The 22,626-nt window shown below is 42.0% G+C and overlaps 1 protein-coding gene across 4 annotated transcripts; it reads left to right on the forward strand.

The window, feature by feature from the left end:
• The first annotated feature begins 909 nt into the window (after nt 1-909).
• Nucleotides 910-21,777, forward strand: tjp3 (tight junction protein 3). Of its 4 annotated transcripts, none has more exons than XM_047343229.1 (30): nt 910-1,092; nt 8,630-8,686; nt 9,669-9,790; nt 9,904-10,006; nt 10,124-10,412; nt 10,516-10,619; nt 10,747-10,936; nt 11,078-11,153; nt 11,592-11,689; nt 11,979-12,066; nt 12,176-12,355; nt 12,617-12,720; nt 13,244-13,328; nt 14,025-14,104; nt 14,344-14,440; nt 15,662-15,750; nt 15,878-15,950; nt 16,094-16,167; nt 16,521-16,584; nt 16,704-16,860; nt 17,238-17,346; nt 17,441-17,660; nt 17,751-17,956; nt 18,079-18,174; nt 18,313-18,392; nt 18,484-18,694; nt 18,855-18,955; nt 19,558-20,118; nt 20,780-20,838; nt 20,940-21,777. In XM_047343229.1, the coding sequence occupies exons 2-30, from the start codon at nt 8,639-8,641 to the stop codon at nt 21,058-21,060; spliced, it is 3,885 nt and encodes a 1,294-aa protein (XP_047199185.1). In that variant the 5' UTR covers nt 910-1,092; nt 8,630-8,638; the 3' UTR covers nt 21,061-21,777. The 4 variants fall into 4 exon arrangements, with proteins under 4 accessions (XP_047199185.1, XP_047199182.1, XP_047199183.1 ...); XM_047343226.1 differs by lacking the exon at nt 910-1,092 and adding an exon at nt 4,175-4,620; XM_047343227.1 differs by lacking the exon at nt 910-1,092 and adding an exon at nt 5,160-5,575.
• The last annotated feature ends 849 nt before the right edge of the window (nt 21,778-22,626 follow it).

Below are 22,626 nucleotides of genomic sequence, written 5' to 3' on the forward strand. Positions count from 1 at the left end.
TTTACTTGGAGTATTTTATTGTTGCTGCGTTGCAACTCTCAGTTGAATTAGAATAGCCCTGGGTAGAATGCCGCGATCCCCTAAATGTGTCAGATTTTTAAATTAGGACCCCTGAATTGATGTACAAATAAATAAATAAATCCTATCTCATATTGTTGACAAAAGTGGGGGAAAAAAGATGAATAACCTCCCTGGAGGAAATAAAGAAATACAAGACTTGAGTATAATATTCCATTACTGATTAAAAAAATAAAAGTACAGGCTACTCTGGGCTCAATAACCAACTATGAAATCTTAATATTTACACTAAATGAATACAAAAAAGTTGTTTCTGCAAGTAACTGTACTAAATTATATACTGATGATAATCTCACAATTATGGATGAATTGCTGAGCAGTCCTACAGGTTCCAATGCGACTTTAAAAATCTAAACAGCTGTTAAAAGGTTGGGACCGTGTTAGGGACAGTGAGGGCCCGTTCACCCATTATGGCACGGGGGCCCATCATACTGAAATCAATATGTATACACTTACAACAAGATATGTAAAATTATGAATCAAACAAGAGAGATTACTCAGCTGACTCTTTACACATTTCTATTTCATATGCCATGTTCCCCTTTATGGCTATAAACCTATAAACAGACTATAATTCAAGGAAGTAAACTGTCTATTGTTTATCTGTCAGGTTCCGGCTGCCTACAATAAATTAATTTATTTCCTGTTCTGAAAATGTAAGAGTAGCAGCTCGGGGCTCATTGGTTTCTTTTCTTTTTACATTTACTGGGTTGGCCTCTTCTTGGCACCGACACCACTGGGTGGAGGACTTTGTTTACGCCTACACACTTCCTGTTCCTCGGTGACGCGGCGCTGCGTGATGACGTCGCGAAACTCACCTTTACGTCCTGCAGCGGTCGCCACGCCCCTTCACCTGTCCTCTGGAGGATTCAGGAGAAACCCCGGAAAAGAGACGCAGCGGAGGAGCGAGACTCCGAAGAAGAGTTTCACCCGCGGAGAGTCGCGAAGCTGCTGGAAGAGCGGAGGGAGAGCGGCGGACAGAGAACACCGAGCCCACACGCAGCGCGTCCACAGGTGGGTCAGCTTCTCCTCTGCTTCCTGGTGCACACAGGTGGAGCATGGCTGTCAGTCCACATCAGCACAACGACGAGGGGGACACGGAGCTGGAGGGAAACGTCCACTGAAGTTATTTACGATAAAACGTGACATTTCTATAGGAAACGTGTGGCTGTAACCTCATTTAAAATAAGATGAAGGCGATCTAGCTAGCTCAGAGTTAGCTGTGAGCATTTCCACCCCTACAGCTCAGGACTAGGTAGGAACAGAAGTTAAAGTCTAATGGTGGCATCACTTAGTTAAGTTTCGACCGGCCTGTGTGTCAGTTGTTGTTGTTGTCATGGTGTGTGGTTTGTTATTCACTATATTTCACAGCAGCATATTTCATGCTTACTTAAGCATAAGTACCTGTGTGTCGAGTGTTCTCGTTTCTATTGCCTCTGTAGGACCGTTTCCAGTGTAAACACACACCATGACAGGACCAGTGGACCTCATGGGGACCATGGCTCAGTCCTAATGAGGCAAAACATCATTTCTGAGATCCTGGTATAAGTTAGGGGTGAGATGTGGTTAGGGTTAGTGATGGGTATGAACTGGTCATGGTTAAGGTTAGTGATAGGTATGAACTGGTCATGGTTAAGGTTAGTGTTAGGTATGAATTGGTCATGGTCAAGGTTAGGGATAAGGTTTTGGTTCGGCTGTCCACAACGATTTAAAGTCAGTTTAAGGTCCTAGGGATGGCTGCTTCCACAATTTTATAAGAATGCAGTGAGACCTTTGTGTGTGTGGGGGGGCATCGTTGGGTTGGTGGGTGTCTGGGTTGGTGGCTGACAGCTTCAAGCCCCACTTTCCCTCAACCTCACCTTACTGGTTCTGCCACACATGCAAGTTTCTACCTGTTTGCCAGCAGAGAGTTGCACAACAGTTTCGACTCCACATTCCCAAACATCTGCGTCTTTCTCTCCCTCCGCTCCAATCAGTGGATTTATCTGATGCACTGTCTGATTGAGGAACGACCCGGTGCTTCGAGTATGGGGGTCATGTACCTGTTTGCTGATCTGCAGTTTCCTGTGACGGGTCATTTCTGGCTCGAGCTGGGTCCGTGTGTATTTTATATAATTCCATCCTGAATCAAATGAAGTGTTTTGATCAGCGTGAAAGACTTCTGTCAGGAAGATCACCTGTATTATTTGATGATGTATATTGTGACAATGTTGGATGGAATACCCACATGATTGTCTGATACGGCTTTTCCTGCTAATCTTCATCACACTGGTAACATCTGTGAACATCTGTTATTTCTATACAGCATTTCTTCCCATTTATTAGCACCATTGGCCGCTGTGGTCAAGTGCAATGTTTCCATCAACTAGAAGGGCACCCAGGAGAGCAGATATCTCTGCTAATCCCCAACAGCGTCTTTACCAAATCACAATTCAATCTGTTGGATCCTGATTTTCAGATATCAGTCCTCTAAATATGTCAGACTGTTTTCCTTAAGATCCATGAATTTGTTGCTAACTTCATGCTCTCGCGTCTCGCAATGTTAAAGAACAACATTCAGAATCCGCGAACCCTTTATTTGGATCCACCCCAAAATTAAATGGGTTCCTTTATCTGTGTAATCCTGCTGCAACAAACAATATGCACCGAGATGAAAACATAACCTTGGTGGAGGTAACAAAACAGACATTTGCTCACTGAACGGTGAAGGTTACTTGGTCTTACCAACTCTTCAGGTAGTTTATTGTTACACATAATACCCTCGTTATTGTCTAGTTTTCCATTTCTCAGTTCAGTTTAGTTCAGCTTTAACAACACCAAACACACATTTGCATATATATCTGATCTTTTTGTCTTTAATTTTATATTTATTCATAAAGATCTTTCTAAATAGACATCTTGTGGACTGAAGCAGAATTGTTGACATGAGTGAATCAGTTTTCCCTAGTTTGTGTGAGTATTTTCTCATAACCCATGTGAAGACGTGGGTTTCCAGGTAGATGTAAAGTGGGTGCTCACAGTACTTACACACTGTTGACAGCACATACCATGAGTATATCCATTGTTTGAGTGGAAGGTACAAAGCCCAGGCCTGTGTAATTACAGCCGCTCTTTAAACCTCTTGAGTATTTGTCTTCCAAAGCTTGATGTTTATACAGAGAAGCTTTACTATTTTCCTCATTAACCACTGACACTGTGTAAGGAAGTCTCTATACCTCTCTGAGTCATTCATATTTATCACTGGGGCTTGTTGGAATGATGCAGTAGTGTGAATTTGCTGTAGGACCTGTAGTGGAACAAGGCGGTTGGTGGTTGGTGATTTGTAGTTTGCATGTTGTTATAGCAGCAGCAGCAGGAGGAAGAGGAGTGGCCTTAATCTAACTGAAACACAGTTGTGGCTCTGCTGCTGAACAGACTAAAGTCCTGAGAGAGGAATGAATTGTTATTTACCTACTAGAGGGGGCACACCTTTGCTAAGTGTTTGTTTTAGTAACAGTAGTAGTTGCTTTCCATGCTCTCTTTCTCTTCAGACATATTAATAATACAGGAGTAGTGCCCCGACCGAACGGTGGCTCCCTTCTCCACCCGGCTGAACCTAACCCAAAGACTTACATTTGTTATTTTATGCCCCAACCAGTTATTGTTATTTGTAATAATACAAACATCAAACTGTGAATGAAAGATCTGTGGTTTAGGAAGTGATACGAAGATAATACTGATTTCAATCTCTGTTCAACCTTGAGGTGCGTAACCGCTCCTCCTCCCTCCTTCCAAACAATTTGGCTACAAGTCACTGTGACTGTCGTCCTGGCGAGGCAGGGCAGTGATTATCAGAGTCAAACCAAGAGAGAGAGAGAGGGAGAGATAGCAGCACGCCCACGCTGTGGGGCGTGTATAAACGTTAACCATGAAACACAGATACCGTCAAAGCTCTGTGTTGCCATGTTAACGTTTCCTGATCTTGAAAACACAGCAGGGTCTGTGTAGGAAGCCTTGAAAACTTTACTCAGAGCAAGCAGACCTATAGTGTAGCAAACACCCCATCAATTATTAACAGCCCAGTGCTCTCATTCCTCAGACGTAACCATAGCACCCAGCAGACTGAAACTCAGCCAGCAGCCCAGGACCTGCTGTAGCCTGGTGGGAAACACAACAACTTAAACCAAGTGGCTCACATACCAATGACAGTGGGAGCAAGTGGTCCTGTCTGAATTTATCAAACTGTCAGTAAGGGAATAATTCGGACACAATGATGGACACATGAGCTGTCTGGAGGCAGAAGAACATCTATTTATGCCTTTTTTTTATTTTCTATATTTTAAATAGAATATTTTAAGGTGTCTTCTTCCTGTGGCGTCTCTGTGGATTGTTTGTCTTTTTGACCCATCTACATTATTCTGAGACGGTGCCTAAGTTTGTAAGCTGGTGTTGTTAACAGGAGAAAACAACACTGTTACGATGAACCTGACGCAGCGGATAAAACTTTTGAAGCACTTTGGTTCTTTGCCCCCTGAGCCTCCACCTCCACTTCTGGTGGTGCCTGTAAGTGGATGCATGTTGATGAAGCTTTAACCACAAAGTTTATTTAAGTCAAGTGTTCTTTTGGAAGGGGTTGTGTTACCAGAACAATGATGATCAATGATCGGTCAGTGTCAGTTTGGCTTTATCATAAGTACTACATGCAGGTAGTTACGGCTGCTTATTACAGAGAAATCCTAAAATACAGTTCAGATAAACTGGGGGTAACATTTTCTCATTATTTGACTTTTTATGTATTAGATCATTATATTTATGTTATTTGGTTTATTTGCTTATTTAAAAGAAAGTAGAAACATTAGACAATTTGATATGGGATTTTATTTATTGTCACACAAATGTAGCATGTTTCAGTTTAAAGGTTGGGAAAACCAGGAGCAGATTGTGTTGTTGTAAATGTCTTCATACTTGAAAGCAATACAAGTGATCAATAATTGATTACTTGTTCTTTCCGTGTGTAGCTGTATATTTCTACTTCAGGAGTTATGTCACAATAGTTTATCCTCACTTTAGGCTGATGCAGGTCGACGCACATCTAAGTGATACCTGTTACATTTAAGATACTTCACTCCTCTGCTGTCTAATGTGCACAGCAGTGAAGCTCCACCCTAATCCATGTTGATTAAAGGGCACTGGAGAGTGACTGTGAGAGTGGGCAAAGGCTGGGTGGGGGAGGAGCGCTCCAGATGAGGTCTGGCCCCGCAGACACACAAACACCACAGCTCGTCATATACGAGAAAAAAATAACTGCAGCAAGAGGTTTGAGACAGAGGCCGTCACCCATGTGGATCTGATCTGAGGAACAAGTAACTGGAGTTGGATACCTGGGAGCTGCTGTTGTTTGCCGTTGCCATATGGAATATAAAGAGCAGGCTGTTCACTGACCTGCTGGAGGCCGCAGGTGTTTTGTTCAGCTTAGAAATCCCAGTGGGAAATGGAAGTGAGGTTCATAGACCAAGTGGTAAGTGAGATGGAGGAATACAAAGGATTCATGGTCTTGCAGTATATCATGAGAAATGTCTGAATGTACCTGTAGCTGAACAAAGGACATGAATCATAAATTACCTGTATGAGACGTCAGCTAAAGGTGAAACCCTGAAGGTACACGTCTGCAGGTTTTGCAGCTTTAACCAGAAAACAGATGTCAACTTATCTGTGTTGATATTTCTTACATTCTTTTTGCTAATTTTCAGTTGGATCCATCAGTTGTTTACAGGAGCAAGGACTTGGCTAGTTAGAGAACTTGTTAATGATTGAAGCATGGCGTTTGTTCAAACACCTGATTTGTTTGAGCTCATAGCATCCATGTGGTTTGAAGTCTTACTTCAGATTCAGTTGTGGGATAACATCAAATTCACGACAGCAGCGACTATTTTTTACATCATATAACTACATGACCACATCCTCAGTTAAAGTTTAACTGATGGCTACGGTAATATCTCTGAATGTAGAACCACTCAGTAGCTGAGTGTTGCAACATTATTATAGTTGTTTTACCTGGTTGTTTATCTTGTTGGCTCTTTGGTCGCACAGTTGAGAGAATGAGATCCAGTTGTTCAGTGACTCTCTGCAAACCAGCTTTTCACTCTCTTAAACATTGCAATTGTGAGTTTTCACTGATTAGCCTATATAAAAATTCATGGATATTCAATCTGACATATTTACGGGACTGATGTACATAAGTGTCTGCAATTTGGTGCAGCTTGATTGAACACAAGTGGACTGTTGGGAGGTTTATGTGTTTTTAAATTGACAGACTTTCATCTGTTCAAACATGAAGAAATCTGACTCTCTGTTTCTGGCTTTGCTCACGATGTCCTCCACACCCTTGAAACTGTGATAAACTGTTATGAAACTACAGTATCAAACAATGACATCAGCTGTCGTTTAGATTCAAATGCAGCAGGAAAACCAAGGGCCAGCTTTTATTTGAGCAATTTGTTCAGTTAATGAGTAACAGGGTCAAACAAACAGCCTACCATTCACAGGTCACACACTGTGCTCCTGCACTCCGCTTTACACCTTACACCCACCAGAGAGTTCGAAGTTGAGATTTTGACCCCTCAAAGATTAGTGGTCCCAGTCACTGGTGGATGATGTATCTTTGTAAATCAGGGGCCATAAAGGGGCCACAGTTTACACAACACAATTCCTAATTCAGTAAGGTGCACATATCAAGTCATTCCTTGTTCATTGTAGCGCTATAGCTTTGAGCAAAGCCACACGTCATTGAATATATTTTTTTAAAAACTCAAATCTCCTCAAATTGTCATATTTGTCGGCAGTCTTGCCAGACTACTAACAGGACTACTTAAAGACTACTGGCAGGACTGGGCAACTGCAGGGGCCAATCAGATATCAGATGGGGCCAGTGTCCCCCGGCCCTGCCCCTGGATCTGCCCCCTTGTGTTTTATTTGACTTTAATTTTCAACTGAAATACATTTCTAAAAGGGTGCGTTGGAAGTAAATTCACATTAAGTTTTTATATGATGTGTTTGAATGAGATCACATACTAGGCAGGTGTTTGTACACATTAACTTCCTCACCTGTCTTGCCCGCCATATCAGTTTGTTGTGCTCGTGTCACCTACATTTTCTGCTCTCGAGTTTGAACAAACTCCACAAAGGTTTTTTTTTCTTTTTGTCATCTGACTATGACAGTACATCAGTGTGTCTGACATGAGTAGCTGGCTTTTCCTGTTTTTATTTGTGCTTCCTCGCTGAAAGAAAAATAGTCAACGACCAGCCCACGCTTTGTCTTGTTTGGTTTTGACAAGAGATAGTATGTGGAGAATGAGAAACACGCGAGGCATGCTGTCGTGTTAGTGCAGCCCAACGGGATTGTGGTTTGATGTATAACACTGCCACAGAGAACAGATAAGTAGAGATCCAGTCACTGCAGACTTTTGTCAGGTGATTTCATTCCAATGTGCATTGTAATTGGAGTGACAATGATAACTTTAACTCTCGTGTGAAATTCAGCAGTGAATCACCCACAAAAGTTCAAATATTTGATTTCTAAGATTCTTTATTGATCCTTGATTCTGCGTCTATTAGAAATATCATGGTGTTTCAGTTTCAGCATTTGCAATCTTAAAAACAAACAAGCACAGAACTGAGAACTTGTCGGTCTACAAATGCTCTACAATTACACCTCCAGGGACAAGAGATTTGCCATAGAGTCAAACATAGAAATATGCTGTGTAGAATAGGCGTGATGTGACACTCGAACAGGAAATATATTTATTTTTATATATATTTACTTTATATACTTCTTTTTTATTAGTTAAATAAAATTATCTGATATCTAATGAATATACTCATATGATCCATTTCTTTCTATTTAGTAAAATTGCCAAACATTTGCTGGTTGCAGCTTTTGTAAAACCATGATGTTTTGCCTTTCTTTGTCATACATCACAGTAAACTGAAGATTTTTTGGGTTTTAGACCTCTGGAGGAAATTTACGATGTTGTGTTGTAATGAACTATAACTGATGTTTTTCATTACTTTTTGACCTTTTTATTACCAAATGATTATTCAATTAAAAAAATGGTTTATTAATTAGATAAACTGTGAGAGTATCCATTAATTACACCCCTGCTTGTCTCTATACAAGGGTTTTCTATGTGTACACCTCCAGAACAATTCCCCAGTGATGTGCTGTTAGCATGAACACACACACACACACACACACACACACACACACACACACACACACACACACACACACACACACACACACACACACACACACACACACACACACACACACACACACACACACATTCCATTTAGCCCCTCCTCCATACCAGTCAGGCAGGATTGGGACAGGTGAGAGCTGAGATCAGGCTGTGTCGTGCACACACTCTTTCTTTTCGGCTCAGGCTCAACTGTCCTCCATGCAAAGACCTGGATTGTGTAGTAGGATAAATAAATTATAATTTATTATTGTCGAATTTAAATTTGTATTGTACAAATATAATAGAATAATTGATTGTTGTTTTTTTCCCAGAAACCAGGCATGGAGGACTTAACAATATGGGAGCAACATACAATAACACTAAACAAGGTAAGTGGCTCTATGTTATTTTATGCTAATGCTACATAGCTAATGGTAACACTACCAATCTAGCAGAAGCATTGTGAGTTCAGCATTAAACTGTTTCTTACTAAGAGCTGTTAACTCTTGTTTTGCATCTATCTCTAATCACATCTTGGCCTCTTCCTAAGTTAGCATGCTAACAGCTAGCCCCAGCCACGCCAACCCATCTCGTCACTTTGCAACAGGGAGTCACTGTAGCATACAGTCTGCTCTGAAGAAGCTGGGCGGTTTAGAGGACGTATTCTAAACACTTGTCTTGTAACAATAGCTGAAGCGCTTGGCGAGCGACCAACCCCCCGATTCCCGCCCAAAAAGTACAGGGGCTGAGAAAACGAACATATAGCACCTTTTAAAATCTGGGTTTATTGCCAAGTAGGTTTACATATACAAGGAATTTCCTGTGGTGTGTTTAGAGCAAGCTGTAATATACAAATATTTTAAACAATAGCAAACAATATAAAACATCTACATTAGAGAAGGGGAAGAAAGAATATTTATATTACATTAAACGTTTGACACAAATACAAGAAGTGTAAGTAAATGTGAAGGTTTAACCACTTATCTTTGGTGTGTTAGTGTTGTTTGGTCTGTGCTCAAAAGCAGAGGTGAAAGTCGAGCCTGGATGTTCGGCACAGAGGCAGTTTCACTATTGTTTCCGAGGGTATTGTTTAGGATTTGGGGGGTTTCAGCAGGACCTTGTTTCAGACCTCTCGGTTTCACAGCAGGTATTAAGAGCGGCACGCCCTGCTGCACCCCACAGCACCAGCTGTTCATACTGAACACCGCTGGAATGTTCCCCTTCTCCCTCTATCGCTCTACTGTATCTCCCACACACGCTCTCACTCTCTGCCCACCTACTTTCCTGAATTCTCTCTCTTCACTCACTCATGTTACACTGTCATGTCTCGCCTTTCTTTTTGTTTCAATTTTCATTCTCTCATGATGGCAGGATCCCAAGGTGGGGTTTGGATTTGCCCTGTCAGGAGGGAAGGACAAGCCTCACCCAGATGGGGACACAGCCGTGGTGGTGTCAGACGTTCTGCCAAACGGACCGGCCATGGGACGACTCTTGTAAGTCAACAACCATCATTCCTGACTGGATAAACTCGACTGTTTAACACTCTGATGTGTGAACCCATCAACTGAACAAGACTCACATGTGTTTGTTTCCTTGTGTCTTGCAGCACCAAAGACCACATTGTCATGGTAAATGGCACATCCATGGACAACGTCCACTCTAACTACACCATTCAGATCCTGAAATCATGTGGCAAGACTGCGAATGTAGTGAGTACAGAGCCAAAGCACCAACACCAAAGAAAACACCCAAATTACTTCTGTTATATCTGCTGTTACTGCTCAATGTCTCAACATCTTTGCCTCTTTCAATTTTCTCCTCTCCAGACAGTGAAACGCCCTCGCAAGATCCAGATTCCAGCCACTACCAGGCCGTCTCGGGCCGCCTCCCACTCCAACCTGCTGGACCCAGAACCTCCTAGACGAACACGTCGCTACTCTGACGGCAGCGACACCCGGACCAACAATCGTTACCGAGCCCGCAGCACCTCGCCGGACCGTAACGGGTATGGAAACACGCTGCCGTTAATGTCGTCGGGCTACAAGAGGCTCCCACAACAGGATGTTCCAGAAAAGCCCCTCAGGACCACTCTGGTTAAAAAGAAAGTCACAGATGGTAAGATTCTCCACTAAACAAAAGTTCACAATAATCCACTCCTCTTAACATTTCTGAAGTGCTGATGTCGGTCTGGATTCTTGTCATCGCCCTCTTTCTGCAGAGTATGGATTGAAGCTGGGTAGTCAGATCTTTATCAAGCACATGACAGAAACGGGCCTGGCTTCAAAGGAAGGCACATTGCAGGAGGGAGACCTCATTCTCAAGGTAATAAATGACTGATCAATCTGAAACCATAGTGAATATATAGTTCATCTCCTGTATCAAGCCATGTGTAGTGTTTGAAATAATGTGATCGTCACTTTGTGTTAATCGATTTGTTTTCTTTGACCAGATCAATGGCATGACGACGGAGAATCTGTCCCTGCTGGAGACCAAGCACCTGGTGGAGAAGAGCAGGGGCAAACTGACCATGACGGTGCTCAGGGACGAACGCAAGTTCCTGGTCAGCATCCCCGAGGTGGAGGACAGCGCCCCCAATAGTGAAGACGGCCGCCGCCACAACAGCAGCTCTGAACTTGAGGGTAAGGGAGGGAGCAGGGGAACGTAAAGTGGGGTTGCAAACATGAGGATTTAAAACAAACTCTGAATTATTCTTTATTGTGTAAGAGAAGAGATAAATAAGGATTTGGACGAGTCATTGTTTTTTTTCTGTTTCCCATCAGAAATTTCCGACATCGACCAAGATGTCCCTGTTCACAGAACATCCCGTCAACCCAACAGAGAGAAACGTACACGCAGGTACACACAACACCTTCCACTCCACCTCATAACATGTAATCACCCTTCAGTAGAAGTAGTAGTTGTATAACAGGGTGAGGATTCCTTTCAGTCTTTGTGAAATAAAAACTAAAACCGGTCTCATCCCTGTCATTCAGTTTCACTTTCCAACCACCAAGCCATCTGCGCTCAGTGATTTAATAGGTTGTTCTTTGTGTTTCATATTTACCCATTTACTTAGTATACACAGCCTGCATCATCTGTCCTATTAAACAATGATGTATTATTTGTGTAAAGCAAGCAAACAGATGCTGAGCAGTAACATGATATAGATGTAATATTTAAGGCTGTAGTTAAGTGATTTAAAATCATCTTTTTATAATGTATAGCAGTCAAACCTGAATAGGATTTCCTTTCGAAAGCAGTGAAAGATTCCTGTACCTCTGTCTTTTCATCCAGGACGAGAGCTGAGCCTCCTCCACCCAAGTCTCGGGATTCATCACCGATGCGCTCCACCTTGACTCGGCCGTCTGTCTCATCCTACACCTCTCGCAGAGGTCAGTCCTGCACATTCACTGACTTACACCAGAACACACATGTTGTTGATCACAAAACTGACACTAAAGGAATTCTCATTTCTTTTCTTTCTTCTTAAATAGAGGTTTTTACAGCCTCAGAAATAGCAACATTAACATTTTCTTAGTTTAATACTGAGTCGAGCTGAGACTGGTTTCACGTTTCTGTAGCTGCTGGAAGTCACATTAAGCTTTAAATCCATGACACAAAGATCTAAGTACACAGTTGGGCAGAGATGGTGTTTGTTAATCTTTGTTGTTGTTTCTTCAGCTCCATCTGAGTCGGAGTCGGATCACAGTCCTTCTCCTCCTCGTGGCAGGAGAGACAGAGAGAGTCTGGACGTGAGGGATAAGTACAAGTCAGTTAAAGTTCATTTGTCTTTCACGGTGACAAAATGTTCATCAAACTCTCTCTGGTTTGGGATATTTTTTGATTTTCAACATCTTTTTATTTTGCTCTCTCTGCAGAACTCTCTCTGGTATGTCCACCCTACCCAACCCCCGGTCTTCACCTATCGTGCCGAACTGGAACACCTCTCGGCCCTCCTCCTCTGCCTCACGGCCCCGCAAGCCCGTGTCGGAGTCGGACTCTGACCGCAGCGCTTCCCCTCCTCCAATCAGAGGGAGCTCACACCCAGACAAATACAAGTAAGGACCAGGCTTTATTCAACTCCAGGCTTAAATTCAAGAATTTTAAAGATTTACCTTCACAAACTGTGGAGGGAAATGTTTGTTTATTTTTTATTGTTGCCATGGCCATTTATCATTATATTTGTAATTAATAACAACATAAACCTTTAGATGACAGTCTCAGTCACAGCAACATTAAAAAATAGAATCTTTTCAATATTAGTTTTTGTCCCTGCAGATTGTTTTCTAACAGTTTTTTCTTCTTCTTTTTTTGCGTAGAGTTCTCCCTGATCTGCCCCTCCACAGCCTAAGAGCCTCCCCCATCCCTGTTCGCCTGGAGCCACCGAGGAGGGTTAACTCGCCCATCAGAGACCCCCCCCCAGGTCAGCACACACTCCTACTTCCTAGTGATGGAACTCGTCCCGGACTTTGTCTGTCTCCTCTTCAACAATATTTGCCTTACCTTCAGTGTTTGCTGAGGAACAGGTGTCAACTGTCAAAAATAGTCAAAGTCAGAGAAGAACACGAAGGTTGATCTGTGCCGTGGTTTCCAACCATATGTAGAAATGATCAATCAACTCTGTTTGATACAAGTGGTGATTTATGGCAGCGTTGCTCCACATTATTTCTCTATATTAAAAAAGCTATTGCCAAGAAGATGAGTTTTTATGTGACATCTGAGGTGGTAACTCATATTTAACAGGCAGCATAGAGGCTGATAGATGCTGTTGGTCTAACATTTGAATATTTCAAAATAAATGTAAAGCTTTTCAAAATGCTATATCTTTCAACCTTTACTTTTTGCAGATGTCAAAAACACTTGTCACTTCATGCTGCAGCAGAGTATAGACCACACTTTACTGCAGTTATACTGTATTTAATCCCTCCCCTTCTCTTTCTCCACAGACTCCGACTCCTCCTCAGAGGGCAGCTTGGCGCCTCCTCAGAGGCAGAGCACCACTTACAGTCAAGACTCCCTCAGCAGATACAGGTACAGATGAAGGTCCCTCCAACCCCCACCCCCCAACCCCCCCTTCTGAACCCCAACAAGATCTCACGGACTGGGAACTGAGCAGACTGTGAACGCCTCTGTCATTAATAATAGCAGCTAATCATAAGTTTTTATCTTTTGCCTTTTTAGACCTTAAATTACCTCTTTTTTTCTGTCTGGTGATTTCTATTGATTTGCTCTTTTTTTGTTGTTTTTGCCTCAAAGCCTCATTTTGTAGCCTTTGATTTGATTGGATTTGTGGTTTGGACTGTACCAAGTGTTTGTGTTTGACATTTTGTTTTAATCAATGAAATAAAAGTGACTTTCACTGAACATCTCCCTCTCCTGTATGTGGCTAAGTGTTGATTAAACCAAGGAAGCTTATTAGTAACGACTCCAATCATATATGTGTAAATCTGCATGTTTTTAGTCAGCGTGTTAAAACATTGATAGTGACCCCAAAAAACAAGTTAAGCAAGACAACTAATACTTCTGAAAGGTCAGTTTCGATCAGTGACGGTTAACCATCACAGAGAGAGCTTCCCTCAGAGATATAAAGGTGAATATTCAACATTTAAAGTTTCTTGCTCTCAGCAATAATCATCATATTAGCCACGAGCCCCCCCCTCTCAAGACGTGACTGAGATTTGTTGTCTTCCTCCTCCCTCACTCCCACCTCCCTCTCTTCTCTTCCAGAGTCCTGCCAACCGTTTCCCTGCAGCCTCAGGTGGAGCCGCCGCGATGGAGCACTGCCAACACCAGCCTGCCACAGAAAGGTGTGTGTGTGTGTACATGATGTTTCAGGTGTCTTTTGTGTGTTTGAGGAAAGCACTGTAAAAACTTGTGGAGGGAGTTTTTGTATGTGCTTTGGTTAGATTTTTTGAGAGTCGTTGTAAAATCAAAAATTCCCAACCAAGTCATCTGCATATTGAGCTGCTAATCAATTTACTGAAGTATAAAATATGTTACTAAAATACATTTCCTGACAATATCCTTCCTGTATTGATCCTCACAGCTCCTTCAGAGACTGAGTCCGAGGCCAGTTACGCGTCTGTCCCTCGCCGGGTGTCGACAGACAGCGAACCCTCCACTGCAGTCAACAACAGATACAGGTGAGAGACACTTGATACTTTAATGTCATGAATCAAATGTTGACTGTCTACAGCACCAGAGCTCTCTCTCACAAGTCACCAGCATTTCACCACAGCTGAGTAACTCAAACATACTTTCTCATAACCATGAACTATAAACATGACCTGTGGGACGAACCAGAAAGGGAAGTCTAAACTTAGATTTAACCTAAACCTAAATTTATCCCCACCCAGCAGTGTTGACAGTAAACCTGATGCCTACTGAAAGTAACCTGAGCAGCTGTACCAAAAAAAATAAGGGCACATCACTTAATATGCAGATAGTCATAGTCAACCAAACATCTTTACTCGAAGCACAATGTCAGTAGTAACCATCAATACATCTATTATCTATGCTGCCAGTACTTGAGTGATGGGGGTATAAGAGTATGAGACACATAGTAAAATCCCATCCCTAAAATAGAATAAGATAATCCTAAAACCAATGTTAAAATGATTTGAAACAAATATAAACCTCTATGGATACAATATATAGCTATGGCACAAGCACCTGTGGGATGATAGTCAGCTGTGATTATCAGTAGAAGTGAGCCACTAGATAAATACAGGGTAAAAAATGCATCTGCTTTACTGCCCTTTATTCAGAACCTACTGAGCGGCCGGTAGTGCAGATCACACTCTTCTTCACTGTGGTGGTGTGTGTGATGATAGTGACATGGATGTCGGTTAAACTGCTTAAAACACACACACACACACACACACACACACACACACACACACACACACACACACACACAAACATAAATGCTTGCATTCTGGTTTTACATTAGTTGTGAGGATACTTGTTGAGATAATGTATTCCCTAGCATCTTAACCCTAACCTTAAAATTACAAAAATTCCTAACTCCATCCTGACCTCGAACCTAAAACTAACTAGAACCTGAACCCTGAATTAAAGTTATCCCTAAACCTGCTCTCTGAAGCTGGGTGGAAGAGAACTGGCACAAATGTCCTCACAATGATAGGAAAGTGTTTCATTGTAAAACACTCTGCACTGATATGACCTTTGTGACAGAAAGTTACATCCTCAGATGACAGGATTTCCTGAAAGCTGCAGATACACAAAAACAATATGAGACATAGACACGACTCTCTTTAATTTCACAATGAATTATGTACAAAAATGTGACTAAGGTTAAAAGACGCACTTTAGTTTCTTTCTATTTTCTGTTCCTCTCTCAGAGTCCTTCCTGAGCTAAAATCCACGTCAGTCGCTGTGAAGCAGGAGCCTCCTCATCGTGCCCCATCCCCCATCAGACCACCTCCTGACGGTCAGTTTGCCCTCCTCTGTGTAACAATCTTATCCTCATCCTCTCTTCCTCTTTGTTGTCATCTGGAGTTTCAGAGTCAAGTCCTGACCACACTCTGTCGTCTCTGTTTCTCTACTTCACTCCTCAGATTCCTCAGAGTCAGACCAGCTGTCACATCTGAGGAGGTCGGGGAGCTCAGAGCGGGACGTGAGCCACCACAGGTACACAATGAAACTACACTCTGTCAAATAAACAAACACATCAGATGATAATCAGAAATAAGTGTGTTTTTCCCCCCCATTGGGGCATTTCCCTTCGAGTTGTTGTAAACATAAACATCACAGTGTTGTCTTCTCCTCCTCAGTGTTCCTGGTGCTGCTAATGGAACTGCTACCGTCAGGTCTGGGATTTCAGTGAAGAGCAACCCACCACCTTACTGTAAGGCTCAGCACTGTCTGTGATGGGAAATGAAGCTTCAAGTTTGATAACTGTTGAATAGTTTCAGTAATGGATTACAGTTGAGATTATTGATTAGCATCAAGTAAAATTGAAGTAAAGTAAAAGAAGTTTTGCTGGCTCCTAGCACTGAGGTCACAGTATCCCAAGTTTTGGGGGTGAAAATAAAAATTACTTCTGTTTCTTCACTCTAAAATAAACGAAATATTATTGAGTGATGAGTTACCTATTGTATAAACGTATTTCAGAAAATAAGTATGTAGATTAAATAGTTAGTAAAGTGATCATGTAATTTATAATTTACAATTAATACAGTCATTTCCTATCTCTTCCAGCCAAGACTGAAGAAGAGCCCATCTACTCTTTACCCCCAGATTCTTACCCATCATCTAATCCAGGGTGAGTATTGTTACTACATCATGGATCAACGTTTTTCTTTATGTTCATTCACCAGCAAAGTAGTTAAACCACAATCTTAATCCCTTTGCTTGTTTCCTCTGTCTGTCTACCTCCGTCAGGTACAGCTCAGACGTGCACACAGTGGCGTTTATGAAGGACGGCAGCGTGGGCCTGAGGCTGGTGGGGGGCAACGACGTCGGCATCTTTGTAGGTGGAGTTCAGCCAAACAGCTCCGCGTACAACCAGGGAATGAAAGAGGGAGATCAGATTATGCAGGTGAGGTCCTGGTTCTGTACTCCTCTAGGGCTTGTTCTAAACCAATCATTTTACCTTGAATCAGTTGTGTATTTCCACAAACACTTAACACTATTTAACGCCCAATCGGTTCATTCTCTCCAGCACACATTCCTATTGTTATGTTCTGTTCTTGGTTTGTTTCATTTTTATTTAGTTTTGGGTACTTTGAAAGGTGCCATATTATTTCCATTAACCATAACCCTGTACATAATATTATTAAGATCTTTTACTTCACAATGATAAATGCTGGAAGTCTGGGGTCAATGTAACTAATCTTTAATTTGACAGTTTTTAGTACTGTAGCATTTCAGAGATAACACATCCTTTAACGAAATTGTCTCCCTTTTTTTCTTCAGGTAAATACCGTTGATTTTGGTCATTTCACACGTGAAGAGGCAGCCAACTTCCTGCTGAACATCAAGAAAGGAGAACAAGTGGCGATTTGCACCCAGAACAAGATGGACAGTAAGTGTAGCAGCATAAAACTGATCTGAGGTCAACTTCCTTTCAGTCTCCACTAGTGAGAGAGTTTTTAATCCTAAATGTATTGTCTCTGCAGTTTATAAGAAGATCATCAAGTCCAACCTGGCAGACAACTTCTACATCCGCACCCACTTCGACCACGAAGCCGAGGGCCCCATCGGTCTGAGCTTCACCAGAGGGGAGGTGTTCAGGGTGGTGGACACGATGCACCGCGGCAAACTGGGCAACTGGTTGGCCAGCCGCATGGGGAACAACCTGCACGAGATGGATAAAGGCACCATCCCCAACCAGACCAGGTCAGGAAGAGATGAAAAGACAGAGATAGATTTCTAGTTTAACCAAGACCCATAAGTTCAGTTTTTATTTTCCTCATTCATCTCGTGCAGGGCTGAGACGCTGGCCAGCATCGAGCAGTCACAGCGGGCGACTGGAGAGAAGCAGCTGACAGGACCCAGAGCAGAGTTCTGGAAACTACGGGGTCTCCGAGGGAACAAAAAGAATGAGAAGAACGTGCGTCGGAGTCGAGACGACCTGCTGCACCTCACCATTCAGGGCAAATTCCCGGCTTATGAGAGAGTCCTGCTCAGAGAAGGTTGTTTTTCCTCCACACACAAACACACACACACACACACAGACGATGTTGTGTAGAATCGTGTCCTAACTCGCTGACTAGTTGAACAAGTTTTAATAAACCTGGATTGTTTATGTCTGCAGCCAATTTCAAACGGCCGATTGTCATTCTGGGTCCTCTTAATGACATTGCCCTGGAGAAGCTGTCCAGAGAGATGCCTGATGATTATGAAGTGGCAGGTTGGTTTCTTTTTCTTGTCACTTTCTGGCCTGATTCTCACATTCAGAACAACAAAATTATGATAATTTATTCTGTGTCCTCATCACTCATTCTTCAGATTTTCTATTTAAATATTAATCATTTCTTTTTTATGGCAGAAATGGTTCCTCGCAGTGGAGGAGGAGACAGCAGCTCCACTGTTATTAAACTGGACGCTGTTAGGAGAATAGCAGAGAAGGTGAGTCAAAGTCAAATCAACAAATAGAAACAAAATCCAGTTTTCTTTTTTCCCCTCACACCCTGTTTCTCATGTGTTCTTCTATCTCCAGGACAAACACCCTCTGCTGGACATTACTCCTACTGCAGTGGAGAGACTCAACTACATCCAGTACCACCCCATGGTGCTGTTCCTGGACCCCCACAGCCGTAAGGACGTCAAGGCCATGAGGCAGAGGTACAGCCCCGACTCCAACAAGAGCTCCAGACGCCTTTACACACAGGCGCTCAAGATGAGGAAACACTGCAGCCACCTGTTCTCATGTAAGAAACCAAGTATCTCTCTGTGTCACCAGTTTACACCTGAGAACTCGTTAGACTTAAAACAGTCCTGTTGTTATGTAGGTTCTTTATTTATTCACTTGTTCCTGACAGTTACACGTGTAGTTGTACCATTTTTATAATTTGAACATTTTCCCTCCAGCATGTGTTGACCTGCAGCCCAACTCACACAGCTGGTATGAGAGCCTGAAGGATAAGATCCGCCACCAACAGTCCAAACCAGTCTGGGTGTCTGAAGTCACGGTATGACTCACAGCCACACACACACACACACACACACACACACACACACACACACACACACACACACACACACACACACACACACACAGTTAGACACAAATTAATCTGCAATCAAACATTTTAGTTTTTCACACATCAGATCTTGGAACGCCTATATTTTTCACAATTTATGAATGCTCTGTTCATAAATAGTTTTTTTTTTACTCTTTCACATTTAAACATCACGGTTATGGTGAAGACTGTTGCTACAGTCTCATGAAAAAGATTTGGGGAAGTCGACTTTTCAAGATTGAGATTCTTTAGATACAGATTTAGACTGTTGTTATGATCAGTTAGATAATTTGCGTCATACAGTCCCAGCCCCCACTGTTACAGAGGGCTGCTCGCCTGGTTATTCAAAATCTATTCGAAACCCTTGATAATCTTCATCATTTCCCTCAACCAGGTTTAAGAGATTTCCACAGATTTCAAAACACATGTTTTGGCACAGCAAAACCAAAGCTTATTTTAAGAGAGCACGTGGTTTTCTTATCCATCTTACAGTTTGTGAAACATCTGTTCTTGTCCAGTGACAAACTAACATGACTTGTCTGTCTGTCCAGTTGGAGAGTGGTGGAGAGCAGGACCTGGATGCTCTGGACCAAACTCAGTCAGACTACCTCAGTGCTGCCAGTGACCTGGAAGACACTGACGGAGAGCCCTACACAGACGGAGAGGCCTACACCGACAACGAGGACCTGGAGGAGGCCTATCCCGGTCAAGAGGCCGCCAGGTCAGGAGGAACCCGGTTAGCTGGATCCGCTTTAGCCCGATCGTCTGAGCCGGCTTTCGGGCACCGCAGCCCCGTGTTGGACCCCGAGCCTGACACGTACTCACTCAGAGAGATCCCACCTCTGATGCACGTTCCTGAGCCGAGATCAATCCACCAGGACGATTACAGCCCGTCTCAGAGTGCCGCTGAGGAGGACGAACCCACTCATCGCAGCTTTACAGACTCAGACTTCAGCGCGCTTGAACCCACAACACCATCAGAGGGCCCTCCAGATTTTATAGCCCCAGACCCCACCATTCAGCACTCTGTGAAAGAGCCCTCGCATGCTGAGGTGGAGCCCGAGAGCCCAAATCATCCCAGCCTGTCTGTCATCGAAGACAAACTACAGCAGGTAAATGTAACGTGGCTTTGATTAAAAGGACCATACCTGTGCTGTTTAATGTGTAACCCCATCAAATCTGGAGGTCTTCAGAGCTGAGAAGAGAGAAGAATATTGACTGTCTTCTGGATATTTTGTAGAACAACACAGGCGATTTAAATATGGAAACTCTCCCTTTAGGAAATTGCGATGAACAGTTAACCGATTATAAAATTGATTGTTAGCTGCAGCCGCTTTGTACTCTACATTAATGTCAGCAATGTCTGATTTTCCCACCAACATCTGATGACACCAGCAGTGGGAGATGGGAAAAACCTTCTAACCCAAATGTATAGATCATTTAAAATGATCACTGTTAAGGCAGGTTTAAAGTCTTTGTTAGAGCACTTCTCCTACTGAAATCAGGTACTGATGGAAAATGTAACAACAATAACTGCTTTGGAAAATGGTCATGAGTGTTGTACAGTTTTCTTGATTTGTAGTAAATGAGCTTTAAATCCAGAATTACTATTATAGTTTTACGCCACTTAAGAATCTCTTAATGAAACTACGATTATTCAGGCTGTTAGTGTTTGCAGTGAGCTGTGTTCTTAACAGTTTTCTATCATTAAAAATCAATTGGAACGATGATATGAGAAATCCTTGTTTAACATCCTTCTTGTTTTCTCCTCAGGCTCGTTTTGCAGAGCCACAGGCACAAGCGGAGGTGAAGAAAGCCCCTCAGTTCATCGTGTAAGTCTTCTTTTGCTCTCCGTGGGTTTTTGGCAGTAATGGAGGACACCACACTGAGGCTCTGTGACAGTTGTAAACGTCTCTCCTCTGTTCTTCAACAGGCTGGCACATCATCACCAAGCAGTGCAGTTCAGACGCACACAGATCCGAGGCAGCGACAGCTCGGAGGACGAAGACGAAGAAAAGGACGACATTGAATGGGGCCCTGCAACAGAACTCTAGACACATTGAGGAGGAAAACTGGAGTCCAACGATATTTGAAAAGGACATGGAAACAAAGTCACTCCTTCAAGAAACATTGATTTCTTGGATTTCTTTCAGACACAATTCAAGGTGCTTCACAAAGGCACAGAATGAATTCAAACGTAAGACTTATCTGAAGATGTTGGTGGACTTGTTCAGGGGGGGAACCCGAAGAAACTGCTGTGTTCAAGATCCCCACAGCGTTTCACTTTGAGTTTTAAAGTGTAAAAAATGTTGTGAGATTAATGTTCAGATCAAAGTGCCTGGTTTATTTTCAGATTTTTATGTAAATAACCCTATGTGAAACAAATCAGCATTCTTTTGGTTACTGCTACTGAATGTAACATGTATGCAAACTCTAGTTGTACTGGAAAGTGAGTCTCTTTTTTTTATGGAAATATAGCAGGGCGTTTATGACATATTTGAATGACTCTTTAACTTTTTCTACATTAAAGTGTTTTCCTCATTTCAAAAGCGGTTTTGTTCAATCATCACAGAAAGACTTAAACCTATAGATGTCTCTAATGTTTATAAGTAACCACTTTTAACCCTGATCACTGATAATCAATCAAATGAGATATGGATGCGACTGGTGTGAAAATATTTTGTCTTGATGTGGACATTGGAATTTTAAAACGGAGCGTGACAAAGATGGAAATGTAAATGTAATTCAATAAAGTAAAATGGGCAATAATATAACTTTTTGTAAGGTAATATATAAACCTTTTAAAGCACAATATAATGTATATGGTATTTTCATATTGTCCTTTTAGAAAGTGACCTTATCTTGTAGCCTGCAGCAGCCCTGCAGATTTCATCACTTCAATAAATCAGTTATTGTTGTACTTGGACGATACCTATTCTTGAATAAATCCATCTGAATCAATCAAATGATCACAAACCCACATGGGATAGGGAGCAGGTACTTTCATGTCAGTGGATCAGATTTCATTGTTCAGACCGTCTCTGAAGTTAATGTCAGTATAATGAGAATGTTACTCAGTAGAGCACAGGCCTCCACCAAGGCCCAAAGAAATAATGGAAGTGGTCTGATAACCAAAATGATTTTTTAATAATGTTTATATAGTGCTTTTAACAATGTTCAGAGACCCTTTACATAGTTTAGAAAATAGAAAGCAAATAACACAATTTAAAACGCTTCATAATCACAATCAATATATTTGTCATGAAATATAGTTCAGCAAAGTGACAATAAAATCCTGGAATAGAGCCTTAAACTGCACCAAACAAACAAACAAACAAACAGACAGATGAAAACAACCCCCTCTGTGAGATCATTAAAGAGGTTTATTGTTGTGCCTTCAAATCAGATTAAGTCTTTTAATATTTACATATAAATATAAAGTTTAAAACACTCCGTCTTTTATGTGGTTTGAATTTATCATAATTATTATCATTATATCATTTTATATCCATCCATCTACAGAGCTAGATAAAATATGATCGGCGTTTTGAACACATCTACATAACCACATAATATATGTGCTGTGCTGCAGTTTCAGTGGTACATTTAAAGTTAAACAC

Source organism: Hippoglossus stenolepis, chromosome 14 (genome assembly GCF_022539355.2).
Source record: "Hippoglossus stenolepis isolate QCI-W04-F060 chromosome 14, HSTE1.2, whole genome shotgun sequence".
Lineage (NCBI taxonomy): Eukaryota > Metazoa > Chordata > Actinopteri > Pleuronectiformes > Pleuronectidae > Hippoglossus > Hippoglossus stenolepis.